The sequence below is a fragment of the Hemibagrus wyckioides genome, linkage group LG15, assembly GCF_019097595.1.
Source record: "Hemibagrus wyckioides isolate EC202008001 linkage group LG15, SWU_Hwy_1.0, whole genome shotgun sequence".
In the NCBI taxonomy this organism is placed as follows: Eukaryota; Metazoa; Chordata; class Actinopteri; order Siluriformes; family Bagridae; genus Hemibagrus; species Hemibagrus wyckioides.
The window spans coordinates 382,057-406,284 of NC_080724.1; the positions used below are offsets into that span (position 1 = coordinate 382,057).

At 40.6% G+C, this 24,228-nt stretch overlaps 1 protein-coding gene across 3 annotated transcripts in view; it reads left to right on the top strand.

Annotated features, from left to right (window-relative positions):
- pax7b (paired box 7b) overlaps window positions 1-20,458 on the top strand; it is a 43,041-nt gene extending 22,583 nt beyond the window's left edge. For 2 of the 3 annotated variants that reach the window (XM_058409271.1, XM_058409272.1), the window contains exons 6-9: window positions 3,167-3,332; window positions 3,420-3,616; window positions 15,802-16,051; window positions 18,276-20,458. In XM_058409271.1, the coding sequence (XP_058265254.1) occupies window positions 3,167-3,332; window positions 3,420-3,616; window positions 15,802-16,051; window positions 18,276-18,391 (729 nt within the window). In that variant the 3' untranslated portion in view covers window positions 18,392-20,458. Of the gene's footprint in view, window positions 1-3,166; window positions 3,333-3,419; window positions 3,617-15,801; window positions 16,052-16,647; window positions 16,694-18,275 lie in introns of all 3 variants that reach the window. The other variant, XM_058409273.1, reaches the window with a different exon arrangement.
- Window positions 20,459-24,228: the final 3,770 nt, after the last annotated feature.

Genomic DNA, 24,228 nt, shown 5'->3' on the forward strand with positions numbered 1-24,228 from the left:
TGCATTGATCGAAAGAAGCCAAGAAAGCAAGAAAGCAAGAAAGCAAGCCTAAACATGTTCAAAAATCTTCTTTCTTAGATTTGAAACTTTGGCATTTATCTTATGACCTTTAGACAACTTGACTTGCATCTAGTGTTCAAGAAGCATGCTTGGTTTTGCTCATGTTCCATTAAGCTGGATAGAATAGAAATGAATATAAATAGAAATAGAAAGAGAAAAATGGCATGAGTAGTAGATGTTAGTCATTCCATATGCTCTACAGAGACAGGCACAGGGCTGTTTTCACTTCTCCTGTCTGTTCTTACACTCTTTGATCCACTCCGGATACAAGACATCCAGGTCATGAGTGTAAGCTCCTGTGTTGGGGAATTATATCACACAAGCCACAATTGGTCGCAGGAAAATCTGGAGCCAATAGACCTGTGCTTAATCCTAACAAGTCATGGAGAATGGGAACATCCTACAAAGGAAAGCCTTAAATAAATGACAGAATTCTACTGTGTGTGTGTGTGTGTGTGTGTGTGTGTATTAAAGCATTATTCAGTCTGTCTGTAAAATAGGAATGCAGTATTATTAAGGTTGTAGAAGAAACTTCCAGTTTGTTTTTATCAGACTCTATCAAAGTGTGACGTCAGGACCTTATAGAGTCATACCTGCCTTTTCTCTAACATCCACTGAGCACTGACCAGGCCAGCAGCACTCCAGTCCACTACACACAGCCACAGAGAGATTGATGTGGACCTTTTCTACGCCTCTCAACCACTGCTATGTTCTTTTTTGCTGTGAAATTCAATCACGTTAGCTAGGTTTTACTCCTCACTGCCCACCTCCCACTACCCCCCACCCCCACCCCCACCATGCTGCAGTGCCATAGCAATAGCAGAGAGACATGTAGACCCCTAGCCACTGGCTTGTGTGTGAGACAGAGAGAATAATTGATAGGAAGACCTGGTTGATTGATACAGGATGAGAGTGGATGGTGCTATCCTGGGGCTGGCGTACCCCAGCTGGCTTTGGTTGCCATCTCTGATGTAGAAATGCACAGAACAATCAGATTTGTCTTCCATTTACCTTCCTTCTTTTTGTCTTTCTTCTCATGCTGCTCTGCACAGCCAAATGAATTGAGGTATATGGAATTTTTCCACTTATACTTTGTTGATACTCACTGACGACAGATAACAGGTTCTTCCTCTCCAATCAGAGCTATACCCCTTCATAAATGTCCTGCTTCACACCTCTTTTTTGCTCAGGGGAATTTCTGAGAAATATAAAACGACTCTCGAGCTCAAGGCTCCTTCTTAGCCATGCCGAGCGTGGTATGCTCCTTGTCTGTTGAGACGGGGAATTAGAGACAGCAAAAGAGAGAAAATCCCTGCTCAAGGTGCCTTTGTCACCAGGGTCCAGAATCGAGTGTTCATTCAACTTGTGTCAAGCTCCTTCTGAGGTGCTGGGGCAGTCATGCTAGCTTCTTATCCAGAGTTATGCACATCCTAATGCCCTGGGCTCTCTCCTCAGTATCACAAAGATCCCTCTTTACTAGAACATGTATAGTAAAAGAAACCTGAGTGAATGGGTGTGGTAGCTCAGCGTGAAGGGTTTTAGCACTGGCCCACCTTACACCTGTGAAGGACTACTACATTAATATGATTTGTGTCATTTAATTTAATTTTACAGAACTACAATTAGCTAGTCTTTAATTAATAAATATGTAGTCGCTACATTGATTTTTGGGAACATTTATGTTTACACAGAAGGACAAATACTCACACTTTGTTTAATAAAACACTTGGTGCATGTATTGCAAGCTGAAAATATACACCTACATTATATCTAAATGTATGACTACAAGGCAGGTGAAAAGCATCAGGTATAAAGCGGATGCTATTATTGGCATTTAGACATGCATTATTATTATTACAGCTATATTCAAAGGAATATGGATTAAATATTGATCATTAGAACCCTTGAATATAAATATTTGTTTCCTGTATTTCAATAATTGACCTTTCAAAGTGGGAGAAAATTAAAAGTTTTGAAAAGAAATCCAACATGCATCTCATATACCAGAAACAATCTATAATCAACATACTTCACTATTAATATTAGTCGTCTCATATTATGGTGAAAATGGAAAGGTTAGAAATCCTTTTGATGTCCAGACTTGGTGGTGTGGTCAAGGTATTTAGGCTGATAATTCCTAAGCACACATAATAACCACTGATTAGTTCCCTGCTGGGTTAATAACACTAATTTCTGCCTCTGGAGTGGGGTATTTCTAGGATTTAGGCTCATGCTTATTTCAGGTCAATCATCCTGCATGTCCACCCAGAACTGGAAAGAATATGAAGAATCTGATTTTGTTTTAAATTTTAAACAAAGATTTCTAGTTTGTTTTGCTTAAAGTGCATGATCTACTTTGTTTTGGTTTCTCAGAAATGATTTGAATGTGTCCTCATGTATAATGTTTTTTTTTTTTTTACCTTGCAACACAAAATATTTCTTTAACCCACTAAACCACACTTGAACAAAATACTTTTTTTTTTTGCATACAAAGCTTCAAGAGGCTGCTAGGAACAGATACAGAGAGTGTGCACATACAGTATGTCTGCTCGAGCTCCTTGATCGATGTCCTGGCTGAAAGAATCGTTCTGAAGGAGCTGTTTAAAAGGGACACCCACTCTTTGTGTCCGATTCATCGGGAAGCTATTGTCCTTCTCTTTCAACACCGTTCACAATGGCCGAGCACATTTGAAAAACAACAGTAGATTAACTGTGCTGCCAGTGTATTAAAGTCTGAAGAATGGCCCCTCAAAGGCAACGTCATTCACTCTTTTGCATACACAGGGGCAGGACCTTGTCCCCTTGCCACAGACATTATTAGCATCAGTCATTTTTTAAATTCCCATCATAACCCACTGAAGCTGTGAATTTGTGAACATTTATTTAAACACCTTTATTTATTTAATCACATTTTCACGTCACCTATATATCTAGCTTTTTCCAGGCAACTTAAAATCATGTAAGATACAATAAAAAAAAGCTGATTTAAAATGTTGGTTGATTAAATAAATGAGTGCAGAATGAGAAGAGCACATATGAGTGTGTTGCTATAGTGCTTTCTACGTGTGGCTCAATTGTTAATTCTTTTGTTATTCTTCTCTTGCAGGTGTGGTTCAGCAATAGACGAGCCAGATGGCGCAAACAAGCCGGAGCCAATCAGCTCGCCGCATTCAACCACCTGTTACCAGGAGGTTTTCCAGCAACAGGCATGCCAACTCTGCCAACATACCAGCTCCCTGAGCCCAGCTACCCCGCTACCACACTATCACAGGGTACGTCTCCAAAATCAACCGCGTAATAGGAGGCTAGTTTGGTGATATGAGTGAGGAAGATGTTAAAGATATCGATGTTTTCTGCAGATGGCAGTAGCACAGTGCACCGACCGCAGCCTTTGCCCCCCTCCACCATGCATCAGGGCAGCCTCTCCAGTGACAGCAGCTCCGCCTACGGCCTCTCGTCCAATCGGCACAGCTTTTCCAGCTACACTGACACTTTCATGAGCCAGTCAGCATCCAGCAACCCCATGAACACCGTCAACAATGGCCTCTCTCCACAGGTTAGTAAGGGTCATTGACCAAAGTGTGTAAATATTCCACTCTATAGACAGATGTCAAGGAGTTTCTCGAGTGGAATTACGAGAGCTCTGTGATGATAAAGGAGAATGCGCTTTGTGTGCTGCCGTGTCTGTGCTGTGATTAAATGCGTCTCTTGGGTGTGAAAGAGATTCTTTCTAAAGCAGTAGTGTTTAGATAGGAAAAGAGTTTCCCTTGTGTTTTCCCGTCTAGGTGTTGTGAAGATAAGATTTTTGTTATTAATTTCCTTCTATTTTACGTGCTCTCATAATTAAAAAAAAGCAATAATAGTTTGCTTTGAAAGACTTTAGAGCTTGAATTTGAAACAATAGTCGATACCCTGCAGAGAACAAATCCGCTGCTGCATAATGAAAGCAGGGGAAAGAACAGCGCCATGGCTCACGGAGAAAAGGAATAATCGCTCCAGACTAATTAGTCTATTCATCTAATTGTATGCAAGTAATTTTCCGGAGTTAATATATGTTTAAGAAAGTCAAGATGCTTTAATTAAGTGTAACAAATGAATCAGTGTGGCTGAGATGAGGGCAGGCCTCTGTGCTGCTTGTGTAGGGTTTTCCAGGACTGTTGCCTCTTTATACACATGAAGCCAATACATTCAATAGATTTAACCCTATTTTATTCTGAATAGCAGAATGCAATTTCTGAGACCTCCTTTGTGTTTATTTGTGTTTTTTTTGACAGGACAGGGTTTTTCATCTGTTCTGCTACGTGTCCTACTTCTACCACAAACAATACACATTTGAAAGAAGCTATCTGATTACGGTTAATTCCTCAATAAACAAAACTGGCTGATATTGATGCTAATCACTGGTATAAAGTAAATTATATACAATTACGCGCAAGCACTGGGCAGTTGTGCCCACCATAAGCAGCAAGATCTGACTAACAAGCAGAAAATAAGATTGAAATGGTGCATAAGGAACTGAAAATGAAATTCAGGTCCTTATTTGTCTGCAATTACGCCCTAATTCACACACATTTTATTGTCACTTGTTTCCTCCACACCATCAAGATACATCTCAAAGCAGACTGGAAAGTCATCTCTACTATCTCTACAGCTCTAATGGATTGCTCTTGTGTGTTCATGGTCACTACAGTTTTTTTAATCCAAACACTGCTCTTGTATGCTTTTGTTTCTGTGAATTCACATTCTAGGATTATTGTTTAAAAAGTTTTTACAAGACAAAATAAATGATAAATTTGGCAGCTAGAAATATTTGATCCGTGTTTTCTCACTGCACTTATATAACCTACTACAACAACATATAACCTTGTACTCTGTTTAATATTGTCACTACTAAAAAACAAATCTGATGCTTGTTTAAAGTTCTTCCTCAGTAAGTATTCCTGCGATAAATGTAATGGTTAAAATAGTAAATATTCTTGTTCACCTTCTTTGAGTTTGAATTTAAGTTTATTCCTCCATCTCTGTGCTGTGAACATTACCTCCCTCCACTTTTTACCCTTTCACCCTCTTGCACATGGCACATGTGGCAAGTCCATCAGGCCCTTATTGTGAGAAAAATAATGTCCCCTTTGACAGGAGTATCACAGTTCAGCCAACCATCACACTGTGAGTCAATGACCATTAGAGACCAGCAGCGCTCTCCAACAACAAAACACCTCTTTTTGTTTGCTCTGACTGATTTGCAAATTGCCGGCTTATAAATCCAGAACTGCAGTAATCATAGACAACTTGTATGTTGTACAGCCCTAAAAAGCCAAACACAACTATAAAGAGTCTAACAATACTGAAATACTTATTATTAAATAAACAGACATTAAATAAATAGACAAAGATGTATAAACTAAAACAAAATATTCTTTTGCACTTGTGTTTTAGGGAAGTACAGACACATGAAAGGAATAATGAATAGTGTCTTTCAATAATCCTAAAACGACATGAAGTCTCTTAGGCCACCATTAGATGCTAGACCAGCTTTACTGCACCTTGGCATCTCTGGAACTGCAGTAGAGAGATAAACATCAAGTCTTCCATCACTTTATTATTTTGATGATGGTGGTGGAGAGGGCTGTGAAATCTCCCACTGATGTTCAGTTGGGGTCAAGATAGGACCAGTGCCAGTGATCCCTCATGTCTTATGAATGTAGGGTGAGGTCATCCTGGAAGAGACCACTCTGATCAGAATAGAGATGCTTTAAGGATAAAGGTGATCTGTCAGAATAGCTTTGTATTGATTTGATTTTCCTCTAGGGGACAGGAGCACCTAAAGTATGCCAGAAAAAGGCTCCTTTACTTAACATACCTCAGACCCAACTTTATCCTTCTCCCACCATTTTTTGGCAAATGTGTACTTTTCTAGAACATGATGAAGGATGTCTCATCTAACCTCACCATAATCACCTTTCCATCATCTCTGTAGGCTAGTGCTTGTGGGATTTTAATCAAATGTACATTCTTATTGTTTATCCACTGCAGATCTACTACACAATCCATGTCTATGTAGCTGTACAGAGATTAGTCTTGCTGATAATCTGCACTGACTTTGAGAACTGAAGAACAGCTGCTCTGCTGTTCTTCCTCACACATCACACTGATGCACAAGCATCACGGTTATTTAACTTTTGTCAACAATTTTCAGCACTATTTACTAGTTGATGCCATTTCATTATGTTTCCACTGAAACCTTTATCGCCTTTTTTGTGCAAAAATATTGAAACCAATTTTAAAGTCAAATAGATCTTTTAGGATCTTGATCCAAAATGAAGGTCACCTGGACACGCTCGGGTCTATACACGCCTCAGAGCATGGTAAGATGTTAGCTGTTTAATCGTCATGTCCAATATGCACTCATTATATTTCTGCACTCATTAATTCTTCTAATTTAAATACTGATCTGTTTGTATAAATGGCAGAGAGACTTATTTTATTTATTTTTCTGTTTATTCTTGGCAGAATCTCAATAAATTAGTCCTCTCTTGACTTTTTTATACCCGGATTGAGTTATTCTTGTTAAAGTAACAAAAAGTGGCCCAGTGATTTTACAGAACATGTTTCCTCGTGAAAATGAGTCTTTAATGGATTAAACACTTCTCTGGACTCATGTTATTAAGTAGTTGCTATCCTCATTCCTGTGGTTGCTGAAACAGTGGAAGTGTCTTGTTCAGATGTTCTTGTCACAGAGAAAGTCCATGTTGAAACACAGATGGGGAACACCCTCTCATTGAGGTGCAGACAGACCACTTTGTTAGCGGGTTGGAATGGAGGGAAACGCCTGCTCCATGGTAAAGAGGTGGCGGTTTGCCAGGCTGTAACCTAATCCTACTGGGCTCACTACACCAACAGGTGCATGCTATCAGCTCACACATAGCACTTAGTCTTTGCCAAGTATGCACTTTCTCACTGCATTTCTGGAAAACATGGTATGACCCACACACTATAATTGCTCTTAATATTTTCTATAATATTGCCAAAATATTGTTTTATCTCCAGACTAGATCTGACCATCTCTGTCAAAGAGGCTGATTTTCTCATTAATCTCATTAATAATATATACTGATATTCTGATAGTAACCACTGTCGTTGGGTTTTGAGCCTTTAACCTCTTACCCTTTGAATTAAGTCATTGTTTTTTATTGTAAAGGTGCAGAAATGATTAGAACAGAAGTTCAGGGTTTGGTGTGATATAATATGTAAAAAGTGTGAAATGAATGCTGCTAGTCATCCCCATTTTATACCGTTAAACCTCTTGCTCTCAGAAACATTTTTAGCCACTACACAGAACAGCAACCTGTCATAGGAAAAAAAATGACTAAACACACATATAGACTTGCAGTAGATGTGGAAGGAAAGGAGGGATGTGGTGGAAGAGAATGTAATTTTGCAGTAGGAAGATTTGTGTTTTGGAATGAAGGAACTCTGGCTAGCATTTGATGTTGGGAACGGAGAGAGCCTAGGCTGGGTTTCAGCGCTGGGGGATCAGAGGCAGAGCAGCGTTCACCAGCGCTGCCTTTGATCTGTATCCCCAGGCCTCGGCGCCTGAGCCGCACACACACTAGCCCAGGCCTCTCCAGTGATTCCTGACAACTGTCAGCTAGAGATAAGGGTGGGGGGACTCAAACCTCGCTCGCCTCTCCCATTAGCACCGCTGCCACTTTAAACTGGATGAATTATATTTAAGAAGCCCGCACAGGGGTTGCCAAAAAGGAAACTGTTATGCGGTGGGGGTTGGGGTGTGGGGAGAGAAAGAAATATGATGGAGTTTCGTCCGTTCTTGTCGGAGCTTCCTTCTTTCTGATGAGACATTGTGCACCAGCATGTGAGTGTCTCCAGGTAGTGATGTTGTAAACTTCTCACCTCCAAGCTGACACGGTTTTTTTCATCAAAGGCGTAATAGATGCACATGTTTACATCACTCCTGTAGTCTGAGAGCATGGAAGGAAAATGCTCATTAATTAAAATGTTTCTTAAATATGGATGCTGTTTCAATTTGGCAAGAATTAAAAAGTAAGCAGCTTTAGAAAAAAAAGAGATGAGACCTGCTTGAAAGCTGCCAAAAAAAAATCAGGGAATTTAAATCATGCCCATTGGCAGAATGTTTTCTGCACAAATTTATTCCCTCCCTCTCCTACACACACTCATTCTCTATATGTCTTCACTTGGACTAAGTGGAATTGTAGCATCTGTGATCATATTAATCACAGATAGTGGAGTTCTCCCAGACTAACTTCCTGTGCTCCTCTCTCATAGCAGGGGGAAATTAATGACACTGTCCACTGTATTAGAGGACGAAGTTTAAGGGTATGTTTATGTCTACATTACTGCGGTGGGTTTTTCTGTTGATCTGTAGCTGTAGAATAAAGGTTATATCACTGTATTAAACACATACGGACCGTGTGTAACCAGGCACGGTAAGAATTCTCGTGAAAATTCTCTCAATGTCTTAATGACTCCTTTTTCCCTTTAGTTATGCTGACATGGAGTCTGATGAAATAAATCGTGTGTTGGCATGTCTCCTTTGTGTCTTTGTATTTTGTAGTCAAACTCTTCTATCCTGCTACACCACCATCTTCCTCTTTTCTTATTATAACACAATATTTTCCTTTTTACCCTTTAAAAAAAAAAAAAGCTACCTCACTGGTCTGTCCTCTGGCTTCCTTCTGTAGATGCCCTCTCACTGCCCTCGACTCTCTCTCTCTCTCTCTCTCTCTCTCTCTCTCTCTCTCTCTCTCTCTCTCTCGATCTCTTCCCGGAGAGAGTGCATTATTCCCCATGCATAGATGAAAGGCCATATCAGACAATAAAACCACTATTTAAATTCAAGGGTGTTTGTGTGGGTGAGAGATATTTCCTGCAGAAAGTGAGCTGTTGCATCCTGATAAATAAGAAATATACGGGAATGCAATTTATATTTATCACATACAAGTGGCCAATATGCATTTCACCAAATCCTAGAAGATGAATATTACACGTCACGTACTATGAGTGGCTATGAGATTTCAAGCTATCACCTATTAAAAGTCACAAGATCACCATTATTTATCTTCCTGAATTCTTAGCTACATTACAGTGCATTCTAAGGTTTTTTACATGACATATATAAAGTGATTGAGTTGTATGGATATATAGGTTAATTTCTGGACACTGTAAAGGTACACTGTAGTGGTTTTTCCTCTTAGATTTCAGACATTTTCCTGCTACTTACAGAAGCTCAGTGAATATTTTAATGTATCTCTCTATAATGTTAATGATATCATATGTGTTAGTCATATCATGAATGTAATATGAAGTAAAATACAATGAGACTCAGTAGATTCTGTAACTAATATTAAGAATATTGGTTTAAGGTTTATTTTGTTAGGGTAGTTTGTGGGGTCACTGAACACTGTGTCTGAACATCAGAATCTCAGACGTGTGCAGGTCACTGTGTGGACGGTTTGTTCAGTGTGTATGCGATGTGTTAGTTCCAGACAAAATCCTGACAAGCGTGAATCTGTGATTATTATTACAACCTCACAAACCACTAACTTTCCTCTACAGTCTTCTGCTCTTCTTTACTTCAGTCTTGCTGACTGTTTTTAGATGGTTTATTGCATTACTTGTGATTTTATTTTTTATTTGTATATTGCTACAGTAGGTTTACGGTCTACACGCTCGAGCTGCACTATCTCTCTTTTTCCACACTAAGCACTGCTGGAGTCCCCATCTGGCCTCCGCTAACTGTTCTGCTCTCGCTCCCGGTCTCCAGCTGAGAGTTATTTCACTGTTTATTTACATGTAATTATCTCTATGAGGTGCCGATATTAACACTGTCAAGAACAATTTGACCTGACATTCTTCACTGTGCCTGCTGCCTGCTGTTTATAGCAAACAACCCCCTCCTCCCCCCACCCCCCCACTCACTCCTGCCTCCACCTTGTATTATTCCTGGAGCCGGTTACCGTGCCTTGCCCTCCCATCCACTCTTATGAAATCATTTTAAGCAATCGTTTAATTTAGCGGAGGCGACCGTGCGAAGCAGACAGACCGAAGCAGCTTGGAGGTCAGAGAGGGATGTTTGTTCCTCTGCCTGAGTTTATCCCACACTGCTGCAAACATATTGGAAAAAGTAATCGGATTGCAGTGCATTCTCGTGCTGCACATCAACCCAATAGGGTGCATTAACCTTTGGTTAGCGAGAGGCCTCGTAGCACTTTAAGATATTTAGGAAGTGCTGCTGCTGGTAAGATGATGTTTGTAGTGCATTCGTTGCTGTGTTTGAGGGAAAAAGATCTTTATTTTAATGCGCTGCATCACTGGATATGAATCCTGTATTTATTAATATGCCTGTAATCTCTTATACAGCATACAGAGCTGTTGGAAAATGCATATGCAATGCATTATGAATAAGGAAGCATGATCAAATTTTATTTTAATTGCTAGACATTGACAATTTTTTGCAGAGATGTGACATCTAAAAAAATCTAATAAAAATATTCATCTAGTGCAGTAATACTAGACGCATCTGTTTGCTATGAGTTATGCCCTCTTGTTTGGCCACCCAGTCTTTCCCCATCCATCAGTCATGGATTAAGGAGTCCGTTAGTAGGCTGTGTTACCGTACAGGGTTAAAAGAGCCATATGCCCAGTATTTCCCATAGCTAACGTGTTGCTAAAAGTGACAGCTTGTTTGGCTGCATGCTAATCGTTCTCATCAGGGCCCAGCTTGTCAGTGCCCACTTTCTGTCACTGTCAATCACATACCTAATTTGAAACAATTAAAGTCTCCCTAAGCGCCTCTCTCCTCTTTCTCTCCCCCTTCGCTCGTTGTATTTCCTCCTTGTCTATTTCATAGACCAGCCGTTCTCCCCCTTTCCTCCTCGATCACCCCTGTCCCCCTCACAGGTTTTTTTTGGCTGATGCCCCTTTTCACTTTCAATTAATGTGCAGTGGCCCATTAATGCAATGACACACGGGTAGGGGAAGAAATCATCTCTGTCATCTGATCCCTACCACAGGGGGAGAGCGGGAAATTAGAGGAAGAGAGAGGAAATATATTGACTTGGAGAAAGAGGAAAGAGAGACAGAGGATGGATTTAATAATTACCTGCAGTCATGGCAAAACAGTTAATTGAATATATGCAAGTGTATTTATTTCCTCTCTTAGATGACCACCTGATTTCTTTCTTCCTTCCTTCCTTCCTTCCTTCCTTCCTTTCTTTCTTTCTTTCTTTCTTTCTTTCTTTCTTTCTTTCTTTCTTTCTTTCTTTCTTTCTTTCTTCCTTCCTTCCTTCCTTCCTTCCTTCCGTTCTTTCTTCCGGGTCAGTATGGTCAGATTAACCACTCTGGGTCACTAACAATATCTTGGCATTTAAATCAGACTAATCAGACTGAGTGTAATGTCATTAATCCACATTCCAATCTAAAAACATCACACAACGTTTAAATACCAGATGTTATTTAATGACCTTTCAAAATTTCTCAAATCAGACAGCAATTGCATCAGAATCTTACATTTCCTGGCCAGAAATGTGTTTGTTTGCATACAGTCCTTCCAGTTGACATCATTTGCTGATAGATGGGGGTGTTGGGATTTGCAGAAGGATTATGGGTGCTCTCTGAAATGCATCTGCCTGCTTGAGAATGGCATTATTTTCTGCTTTAATTACAGCTGCATTGCATCAGATATTCCTGCAGAAAAATGAAATGTCGCTGTGTGTGAGTGAGATGTTCTCGTGTTTGTGTCTCTCAGGAGCACAATGTGTCAGGCCTCCTAATCCGACAAATCCCATATCTTTGGGGAGGTGTGTCATTTTTTCAAATATATTTATACTGAAAATGATCATTCCACATAGTCAGTAGTGAACAGCAGTCTGTGTGGGTGTGGTGTAAAGTGTCTGGATGTGGATAAAGGGAGGATAGAGCTCTGCACTGTAGAGATAACCTTCTCACACCTTGTGTGCTGCTTAAGGCTGCTCTTTGTACAGATGACCCTTGCTTGGCTACACAACATCTTCCTCTGAGTGAAATGTGAGCCTACTCCTACACTCCTGCAAATCCAGTCTGTGTGTGTGTATGTGTGTGTGTGTGCTGAAGAGTTAACTGAGAGTAGTCCTATCTGTTCTGCAGGCAGGCATGCCCCGGGGCAAGCACAGTCCTCCATGAGTTTTTGTCTCCCCCTCTCCTCCCCTCTAGTCTTTTCTTCTCGCTGTCTCTGTCCTCTGCCTGAGCGCAAGGATACACAGAGCAGGTGGACAGGCCGATTGTGAGGATGCTGATGGCCTTCTTTATTATCATTAACACCATTGTAGCACTGAGCTCGGCAGGGCGCTCACCCACGCCTGCTACAAATCTCCTACATAGTTAGGCTGTTTGTTGGTCATTTATTCAAAGTGCTCAGTCGGTGCAAACGTTTGAAAGAAAAGCATACTTACAGTTTTATTATAAATTCTGCCTTGAGGAAGATAACTAATATGCGTTTTCTTTTTTTCAATCATTTTTTCTGCTATCCAGTTTTGAAATATTGGAATAAAGGAAGCATTTGCTTTAACATGGGAAGCTTTCCATCTAGTTAATATTCCTCTCCTTTTTGAGAAAAGGGACTAATAAAACATTGTCGTATCAGTCACGTGCCGTTAAAGCCCGAGCCTGTCTGTGTTACACTTAATAAAATTCAACAAGAAGTAAACCTGTGTCAAACCCTTAGTTGGACAAAAATTATAATTTGACAGTTAAGGAAATGAAAAATAAAAATGTGCACACCATTCATTTATCTTAAAGGATGCACATTGTATTAATTTCCAATTTTACATTTTACAAAGCTGCAGCCTTGAGAGTTGAGAGAATTAATTACTGTTTTATTGTTATTTGTAAAGAAATCTTTCTATAAAAGGAAAGAGAAGAGTAAGAGCAGAGGGATGCCTGGGGCTATGTCTTTTAAACTGGATCCTGCGTGGCATTATCTACTTCTGCAGTTCTCCAAATGAAAGAAGTGAAAGCCCAGCTACTGCAGAGAGAGAGAGAGAGAGAGAGAGAGAGAGAGGATGGGGGTTGAAGAGGGGGAACATTTGAAAGGAATAAAGTTTAGTGTGTTTCAGACTGTGTGTGTGTGTGTGTGTGTGTGTGTGCCTGAGTAAGAGAGTGAGTTTAAAAGAGAGAGAGAGAGAGAGAGCGAGAGAGAGAGAGAGAGAGTATGTACAGGTACTCTCTAAGTTGTCATAGTGCTCATAGGCTCTATACTGCCTGGGGGATGTTGTTTGTTATCCAGGATGATTGTGATCCTGCTTCCTTCCACCACCATATCAGATACACAAAGGTTACACGTAGAAAGAATATTGATTTTAACTTAGTGATGGTAGAAAAGCAGGAAGTAATAGATTATAACCTGCAGCCTGGACAAGCTTTTGACCTTGATCACTCCCAGTACTCTAACACCATCTAATATTCATCTTCCAGTTTAGACTCAGACTCTATGACTAATACATACAATACTATTTTTCTACCATTAACCGATAATACAATTTTTCTACCACGATTACATATATTTGACATTGAAGCTAGTGTATAACATTATAAAATTAATAAGCAGTCATTTAAATTGATTCTTTTAATTATTTTAGGGATTTTTCCTGCAGTAGGTTTAAATAATAAATATAACAGAGCCTGACTTGCTGATTCTGTTAGTTTGGTTTTCAGGCTTATTTTGGAGCTTTTTATTGACTGTGTTAATTTCAGCTGGTTGGCTTGGTGCCCCATGACATGCTGGCACCAGCACACTGGGCATGATGGGCTGACAGCCTCCTCCTTACCCTGTTCTGATCCCACTCGAAGTTGCATGCTTCCTCTCGCCATGCCGGAATATTCTCCATTTGCCACTTTAATTGATGTCAATAAGGTTATGCTAAATTTGAAGATTTGAATAAATTGGCATTCAGAAACATAATGCCATCACCGAGGTTACAGGCTGCTTAAGTGCAGGGCTGAATAGAGGTGTCAGACGCCCGACGCTCTCCCTCAGCTCTCACCCCGGCATTCTGCCCCGACACCCGTCGTGCTTCAGCCTTCGCTCATCTGATTAAAACTCCACTCCTGCCGAGAGTTTGAGAATACACACGCTGCTGCTTTGCTATTAACCAAAATTACCTCCAATTACACCCAAATGTAGGTTTAAGGGAACACAGGGGATTATGGGGTGTCATGACTTTATTATAGTTGATATCCTGTGAAAAAAATATAAGCAACTGTAAAATGAAAATAGATTTAGCTGGAGTTCATCATGGCAGCAGGAATTTATTAGTGGAATTATATGTATTTGAAATATTTCTAAAAAATATTATTTAAAACAACAGTAATACAACGTTATAGTCGTTGAACATAATCAACACTCAGTCAGTTTCACCCTCATCTGTCTGTTGTCCTCCCCTGTGAGGCGGGTGATCAGATGAGTGGGCACGACCCCACCACCCCATGCCTGGGGTCACACTCCAGCTCCCGGTAACGTCAGTGAGACCGAGACCCCCATAGGCCATCACTTTCACACACTCCTCCTCCTTCCTGCGCGCACATGCACAAGAACTTCCTTGCTGCTTTATGTTTTTAATAGAATTCAAGTTCTGATGCAACTTTTCCAAGAACCTTTGGGCAGAGGATATTAAGCTAAATTCACTTATAGTTTTAGGACTTGTATTAACCTTTCCATATGCCCAGTGGTTTGCCTAACGCACAGAAATCGCTGAGTTTTCAAAATTAGTTTATGAACTTGCAGGTTGGTGAACCTTTAGCAAATAGCCCATGGTTGTTGTCAGAGCTGTGCATGTGGGCCTGGTTTTGCTCTCTGCAGCCCTGTGAAGGGCTAATTGGTTTAGCAGGCTGGGGCCTGAGATGGCCAAAGGCCAGTGGGGCGTAGCGAGACGCAACGAGAACCTGATGTTCAGGAGGATGCTTTGTGTCAGCCTGTGGATGGGGAGCATGTGGCAGACAGAGCAGCTTCTACAAGTAGCTCTATTCTCTGTCTCTGTGTCTCTCTGTGTGCACTTTCCTGCCCCCACCCTCTGCCTTTCTACCTCTTCCCTTATTCATTTTTCTTTCCATTTATTCCACTCATAGCCCTTCCAGCCAGGTTCCTCTGACATTTTTAAAATGTGGTTGTGGCATTATTATTCCCCTTCGGTTTGAGGTTTGAGGTAATGTCAGGTTAAAATTGTGATCAGTTGAACAAAACAAGAAGAACTCTGCACCGTTTGATTTGTGGCTAATATTAAGTTAAACCCGAATGATAGTCTGCACTCGCAGACCAGTACTGCTAGCTGGCGTTGGTCTCCGGGGATGCCTAATGTGAGCATCTATTATGTGAAACATTTTAATCATTCATGAGGTCTGAAGCTGAGGGATGACTGGAGGCCTCTGATTAAACCCTCCCTCAGAGCTTGTTATGCAGTCAGCCTGAGGTCACACAAACCTGCACTGTGTCTGTCTCTCTTTCTGGTCCCTTCTCTACATTCTCCATATTACCCCTTTATGTTATTTACTCTGACAGCTTTTTTCAAGCTACTAAACGCTCCCTCGGGATGCCCTGATGGCTGCTATTGGGCTTCCACTTATCCCTTTCTGACGATTAGACCCTGTACCTTGTATGCTTGTTGTAATACCCAGTGAATTACTAAAATAAAGTGTTATGTTGATTTTAAGCCAAACCTTTCATTCCTGCAGGTTATGAGCATCCTGAGCAACCCAAGCGCCTTGGCTCCTCAGCCGCAGCACGACTTCTCCATCTCACCCTTGCACAGTGGGCTCGAGGCTTCCAACCCTATCTCAGGAAGCTGCAGTCAACGCTCAGAGCCCATCAAGACAGCAGAAAGCCTGACTTCATCTCAGTCCTACTGCCCTCCCACCTACAGCTCCACCAGCTACAATGTGGACCCCGTCACAGCCGGCTACCAGTACAGCCAGTACGGCCAGAGTGAGTACAACACCACCCAAACCCATAATCATCAGGTTTTTAGTAGTGGATGTCCCATTGACCCAGGCTATTGCTTATGGTTTGATAGTAATCTAACTATAAAAGATTTTTTTGAAATATCTAACGTATATTGTCCTCATCCAAATGATTAGCGATGTAACCAAAATGATTTTAAACACACAAGCACAACATCCAAGGCTTTCAGTCCAAACTTGAAGGATGAACTTCCTGCATGTTCTCAAACTCAGAGGTCAAAATTGTTCTAATATAAATAAAGTGAATAAAAATTCAATTTAAAAGTTTTTTTAATCGAAGATGGGCTTAATACGTCTCAGAGAACACCTGTCTGATTTATGAAAATGTGCTGGGGAAGATGGAGGCTTAGACGGTGTGTGGTGCAGGGAGATGACTGTGTTTCACGTGTGTTCCATGACTGGGAATGCCAGATAGAGCGTCTCTTGGAGGAAAAGGTGAGGCAAAGTGTATATTTGAGGCAGATTTAAAGAGTAAACCTGGGATGACAGAGAGCGAAAGGGTGTCGACAAGAGAGGCGAGAAGAGAGCACAGAGTTAAATCGTTGGCGATTACTTTGCCAGCTGTCAGGCTAAGCGTCTGCAGTAAGGACAGTTGGCCCACCCACAGGTATGCGCCTGCTACCGTACACACTGCCTGCTCATGACAGGCTCAGTTCTCCACATGCTAACACACGCTAGCGCGTGTTAAACCTCACTTACTGTCACACTGACAGATGCCTGGCAACGTCCAACGTCTCTCCGCCCCACCCTGCTGCTGCTACACACCACAAAGGAAGCAGGAGAGGTGAAAATTACCTTCTGCACCAGCCAGTGATATCAAAGGACCTGCCATGCATCTGACACACCTGACAGGCCAGCAGATAATGTCAACATGGTAATTCTCATAAATGGGAGAGGGTTTTTTGATCATTAATAATGATGGCTTGTGTTTTTTTTCTGGTCCAGGTGCCTTTGTGATTACAGATGTCACTCTGATTCAGTAATTATTGTGTATAAACCTTTTAAATGGCCCATAAATATACCATTTGCTCCACATTCCTCTTAGTTTTTTTTTGTTTTAAGTACAGGACATGGATGTGTATTTTTGTGTAAAGAATTACATTGAGAGTTCTCACTCGCCCAGCCTTGTGCTAACTTAATAATACCCATTTCCACTTTAGCTATGGGTTAAGCACTAAAGGAAGGTCTGGGTAGCCATTCCTTTTTAAATGGGAAACAGCTAGAAGGGGTTAATTGTTTTTTCCTTATTTTTGTCCCCATGCTGTACTGCTCTTGGTTTGTCCTCACAACCTCTTTCCCTTTTCCCTTGCCTTTTTACACAGACCCAATGCTTTTAATGTTTTTAGCTTGTGGAGTTGAATTGAAACCGTATGAAGTGTAAGCCAGACCAATGCATCGGTCCCAGGCAGTGGGTGAGATTTTTTAACGCTGCATGGGCTTGCAGGTTAGTCTTCACACATGATCCTGATAAAGGTCTGTGTTAAAGCACGTCTGTGAATCAGCCCGAAGACCCTGCGGTCAGCAGTGCTGTTATAGTCACACCAGTTCAGAGATATCAGGTCAACTACCTGAAAGAAATCGCTCCCTTCTTTACTTTCTTGCACTTGCTGTAGGAGTTATGATCCCTATCAACTTTCATTAATTAATTCATTCATTTATTCATTAACTCAATGAGTTTTTGTACATGCTTTATCCTGGACAGGAAACACACTGCACATGCTCGTTATTATACTTTGTATAGTCTGGGACTCACTGTGCCACCCTGACCCTCTAAATAACACGAGATTGTAATTTTATAGCAGTTTATTTAAGAGAAAGTGGCAAAAAATGCTTGCTTTGAAAATTCATACACATTTCTCTGTGGTGACACTTAAAGTACAGATGATCTATATTACCACATGAGTACTATGTCCAGATCTGATGCTAGTTGATGGAGTGTGGAACGCAGATATGAGAGTGAGATAATAAAAGATGCACAGAGATAAACCCAGTATGACAGGAGTGAATGACAGCAGGGAACAGGTGGCTCATTTATTTCCCCAAACGACCATCAGCTGCACATTAGTAGCCAAGAGACGCTCTGAATAATTACTAGATGTAAGGACTCAAGTTCATCTCAGAGACACCTTATGGAATCAGAATTCATATCCTAAAGACAACGGTTTTGTTTTTTGTTTTTTTTCTTGCAGCTGCTGTAGACTACCTGGCCAAGAACGTCAGCTTGTCCACACAAAGGAGGATGAAGCTCGGGGAGCACTCGGCCGTCTTGGGACTGCTACAAGTGGAGACGGGCCAAGCCTATTGACAAACTCGTCGTCTGGAACATCACTTCTCTCTTTCACCAGCATCCCTCCATCCACTGTGCTGTGCAAGAGAAAAGAGAAGTAGCAAAATTCATAGACAGCCTTAGATCCCTAACCTACGGCTGAGTGAATGCAAAAGCCATTTAATAGACAGACACTATAGTGCCGCTTCTCGACTCTCTTCCTCGTCCGTCCCATTTCTCGTCCCCCACTGACCATTTCCACAAAGAGACTCTTTCAGGATTTCTGAGGAGAAAGCAAGCGTCACAGCAGTCAATGTTAACACACAGGCCACGGTCCCACTCGGACATGGTTTGGACCACATTAATGTTTAATAGGATTTAAAATGATGGTATTACATTTATATTTGATATAATGATTGTGGTTGTTTCTATTACTGTTGCAGTTATTATTGTTAGAATGTTTTGTTTACATCTTATATTTGTCTTTTTTTGATTTCTCAGCCACTTTTTTATCGCACCCATACACAGAGAGGTGGGCAGCAGTTCAGCTTGCCCTCGGTGCAGGTCATTTGACCTTTTAATCTAAGTTTGACGCTCAGAGAGATTTGGGACTGTCAGTGGGGTGTCTGGCTCAGTGGAGCATTCTGGGTGGGTCTGGTCAATAAGCACACCTAGAGTTTCCAATCCTTGCCCCTTTGTTCCCACATGGATTATCCACTGGGAAAAGCCACAACAGTTGGAAATGAAAACAGTCCTGAAGTGACCCCTTGATCTACACCATGGGCAAGTTTCAGAGAGAGACAGTTATCAGTATTATTTGTGGTATTTTCCTATGGAATAAGGTAACATTGCATTCCTGAAGTATTAAACCAAGGTTATTAGTGAAAGATCAGGCCATTTCACTGAAGTATTATCACTATGGTCTTATAGTCACTATGGTTTCTTTCTTCTTTTTTTTTTTTTAAAGCTGTCTCTATCACTAAAAGGTGCTACATTCCCGAACATCTCATGGGACCCAGTGTTTTTAATATCTACAGTGTATTACTTAGCATTCCCCACGTCTTGCACTTTTTCTTCCTTTCTTTTTGTTGTATGCAGTGTTCATACTTCACCAATTAAATGATTACCTCACAATTTTTTTTTAAATGCTGTCATAATGTTCTAACAGCCTTTTGCTGAGGCATTCTAGTAGACCATATTCCATCAGTCTGAGCTACAGTAATGTCAGAGCACTTGCTGATTGGTCACTGTAAAGTATTTAGGCTTTTATACAGCATGGATTTGTTGTGGGTGAAGTGACCAGAAGTTCCAATGCATAAATTTTACTATAATGGATTCTGTTTCTCCTCTTCTGAAAATTTCTTGTTTCAACTGCATCAAGTATGTAATGTAAAGAATGTAAAGAAAGTCATTTTTGCTTCATATAAATAATTAGTGGTTTTGAATTTACTGTGCCCTTCTTAATGGGAGTGTCTTATTCTTCACAAATCATTCCATTAACAAGAAGACCTCTAAATACATGGTGAGCCAAGAACAATGTTTCTCTACTGTCCAGGACCTATGTTCATTCCTATCTTGTTTGGCTTCCCATTCCACATGTTTGGAGGTATAGCTCATTTGGTCAGAACATCACAATGAGGCTAAATGACAGAGGCGTTGGTTTTCTAGAACCGATTTAATAGGAGTCAGAAAGTGAGGATAGATGGCAGGACAAACAGGAAACAGGACACACCCACTCAGGCACGGGACCATGTGCCATTAAGGACTGATAACATTGCATTTAACGCTTCAGATATTTTGTTAAGAAAAAAGAAAAAAAAATATAAAGGAGGAGTGTAAAAAGTTTTTAGTGTGTAGTATTCATTTCTAACACAGTCTACCTTTTGGATATTTAAAGCACTATTTGAGTTCCAAAATGATTTCCTAGCTTCAGTTTTTCCCCATCGACATTCCTATATAGTTCTTTCTTAAGCGACCGTAATTTGCTTTATCTTTCTGTTCAGCATGTATGTATATTATCATGGCATAATTTATTCTGCTGTATGAAACAATAGCATAATGGGAACTTGTACTGGTTTTCCTACATTCAGCCTGTTGGTGTCTTTACTGTAGCACTGTTACTGATTAAAGTTTTGAAAACTGGATGAAATTCTTGGTGCATTCTTTCACAGTCATGTTGCTCTTATGAGTCAAAAATACATAAGCCTTAGTTGAAAATGTGCAATTTTCCGTACGAAAATGTCATTCCACATTTTCCCGAGCACACGCAGAGCTGACACAGCCTACATACATGTTTTAATCACTGATATTTCTATTCAGTCATTTTCAAGGGGTGAAATATTTATTGGCATGTATCATACATACATACCGCCGTTTGATCTCGCTACAAACAGCAGTTCTGATTTAATCCCCTTTTCCACAATGCAGTGTTTTTCAGCGCATTTGAAGTCAAGTGCATCTTGACAGTCATAGTGATTTACGATACTAAAAATAGTTGGCAGTAATTGAGCCGAGCTGTGAGGGAATAAAGAAGAGCTTAAAAGCAGTGTCACAACACAGATGCCTCAGTGCCACTGCCTTCACAGAAGGCTTGTGTAATGGCTCAGTAGCCCCAGGCCATGCGCCTCAGACCTGACCACGAGGGCATCGTCTGGGCACAGAGCATCTGAACACTTGCCAATGAGTGCTGCTTATGGCCTGAGAGTCAAGAGCCTGAAGAATTTGCAACGCGCTGATTACTTGTTCAAACACCTTGAACACAACAGAGAGACATTCCTTTACGTGATTAACAGAATTACAGGAAAATATGCATGATGAAGAGTCAGTCAGGATCCAGCTGTGCATCCTACAGCAGTTACATGTGATGATGAAATCTCACTGGTATGTGGTTTTGAGCTGAGGAGTCCCTCTTTATGATTCAGCTGTCCGTGGCATTTTGTGCTGTCATTAAAAGTCATTTCACATGTGAGCAACGCTGCGATCAAGAAAACAGCTGTCGTGTCTTTTAAAAACGAGGTTATTTCTTTCTCTCATATCTGTAAGAAATTTAATCGAAAAAACAAGTGAGAAGTAATCACTGGAAAACACACAGACTTGCATACAATATATTTTTGAACAATTTAGATAGAATAATTATCAACAACAATAATAATAATACTTTTTATTATTTTGCTACTACTACTACTAATAATAATCATTTTTCTGTTATATATATTTTAAAATAAGCAGAAATCTATTTTCTAAAATAGGCAAAGGTGAAAATTTGATCACTGGTGAATGTAATTATTGTCATTGTAATAAAAAATACATTTAAAAAAATGTAAAGCATTTCAGAAGCCTTGTTTTTCAAAACATTATCGTTACAAGCGAAATAATGCCACAAGGTATGAATTGATTAAAACATGTCTGAAGAAGAAGTCTGACGCTCCTCCTCTCTAACAGAGCCTAAGGCTATTGTGTTGTAGAGACTGTGCTGTGTCAACCTCTCCAAAATGTCACAAAGGAAGCACTTACAAAGCCTAACATCTCCTTAAATCCCATAATTATTCCAGGATACATTATGTACCTGAGCCTGCCTGTCTGATCTCCACTGAGGGGATTCTACATTCCCACAATCAGCTTACACCGACAGATCGCATGATTGCCTAATAACCTGGATTGGTAAGTAGACTACTTAGTAGAAGATTGTTATTGAGAAAGAATGTTTCCTTTCAGCCAAAACCATTGTTAGATATATTCCTTTTTTTTCTGACACATTATACTCTTACACAATGGAGGTTTTTTTTTTCCCACTGTCGATGTCAATATGGCTAAGACAATTTTATTCCTCCCTTCAATTCTCGGGAAGTTTTTACTCTTAAGCCAAGCCTTTCATTTGCCGTCTCCAGGCACTGGAATACAAGATTATAGCCCTCCATAGTAACCCCGGTATTCCGTAGGCAGCCTCCTCCATATGCCCCTCCCTGCCCCCAGTCTCTAATCTCCACACGCCAGCATCACTTCAAAATTAAGCTGTGAGCAAACTGGAAGTCTTGCTAACGCTACTCACTCTCAAAACCACTCAATACACCCTAGTCCCGCATGAGAGCGGTCCACACTCGAATAAATGACCTCAACACCTCTCTCTCTCTCGCTGGCCGTTTCATGTCCTGCATCCTATAACTCATTCTTTCTGTTTCACCAGCCAAAAAAAAGGAAATTTGAAGGTGGGCTTGTTGAGCCAAGACATGAGTTTGACATAAATCATGAAGGCTATTTGTATGTTTACTTTTGAAAAGCGCTCAGCTTCCAGACTAATTCATGTTAATAGCAAAAAATGGAAATGACCTGCATAATGCACAAGCCTCGGTGCATTTTTATGAGGAGATACACGCATAAAAGTCTCCTTTTGAAAACCAGTCAGCACCTAACACGCGTGACGCTCGGGCATAGACTCTAATACACAGAGACAATTTTGCTAGATAATGGCCTATCACGCAGGATACAATTTAAATTAAAAAATGCAATTTTCACCTTGAAATGAACAAATGATTACAATTTCTATACAAATTAAGGCATCTAGGCGGTGCCTCAGTGCTCTGCTCAGGCCATGAAACTTGACATAATTACCATGAAATACATTTTGAAATATTTGTATTTTTTTGCCCGTTGCTTTAAAGCATGCTGCTTTGCCTTCTGCCGGATTGTGATCTCACCTTCTGGGAATAAAAGAGAGAGAAAAGCAGCAAAGATGAAAAGCCCTTCAACAGTCAAGATAAAAAAAAAAAAAAAAAAAACATAAAAAAGATGAGAAAAATACAAACAGTAAATTGACGCTGTTCAGCCTGCCAGCGTCTGCTGTTATCTGTAAAAGACAAATTATCGAGCCTTATCTGGAGAATCGTATCGAATAGTGATCTGCTCTGATGTTTTTTTTCTTTCTCCCTCATTCCCTTTCTCTTTACTTCACTCTTCACTTGCATTTATTACTCTCTATATAGTTATGAATAAATTTCTAAGAAACGCTAACGTGTGTGTTTTAGCGTTTGGAAGTTGTGGCGAATTGCGGACAGAATCACAGGAGAAGCGTGTAATTGAGAAGTTAGAGACTCTGGATGATATGAGGATCCTTGCTGATGGGTTTGCTTCTGTTTGCAAAAACACACAAAAACACACTAAGGGTTAAAATACAACAAACAGTTATTTATCTACATTTTCTGTTGAATCATTCACAGACTTTAGATGCTCATCTGATAGTGAAAAAACATCTGCATGGTTTTCTGCGTGTGTGTGTGTGTGTGTGTGTATGATCGACCACAATACTTTTATTTAGTGATTTCTTTGTATTTTTTTCTCATTGGTGAAATCTAGCCACATTTCCTCAGTAATACAGTGAGAGAACTTGTAAAGTGACCCTGCTTTCTCCCACTGCCCTCCTCATCATCCATCTCTGAGCATTGTCAGTGTGATTCCAGTCTGTCTGTGAGGCACACATCAGATTTCAACACTTGACCTCATAATGCCAGAGGTCAGCGCCACACCAGCACCAATTTCACACACAAGATGAAAGGGAAATTAACATTGAAGTTGTCCAAGGCAGCAGCTCCGGGCCCCGCCTGCCTCTGGCCGCATTCTTCTGGCCTCTTGCACACTGTGAACCACAAAGAGTAGGAGTGAGGAGCAGTGCTGCTGAGAGCTGGAGGAATTCAGTCTGCTCCTGCTGGAGGCTTAGCCACTGGCTCTCACTGCTGTGGGACACAAGCGACAGGATAAGAGAACAGTTCTCTGCTGCAGAGCGCAAACTAGATATTAAAAACAACCCGAGTGGATTTTTTTCTAGCGATACAGACAATATATAGACTTTACAAATCAAATCCTGTAAAAATCAAGTAAAACCT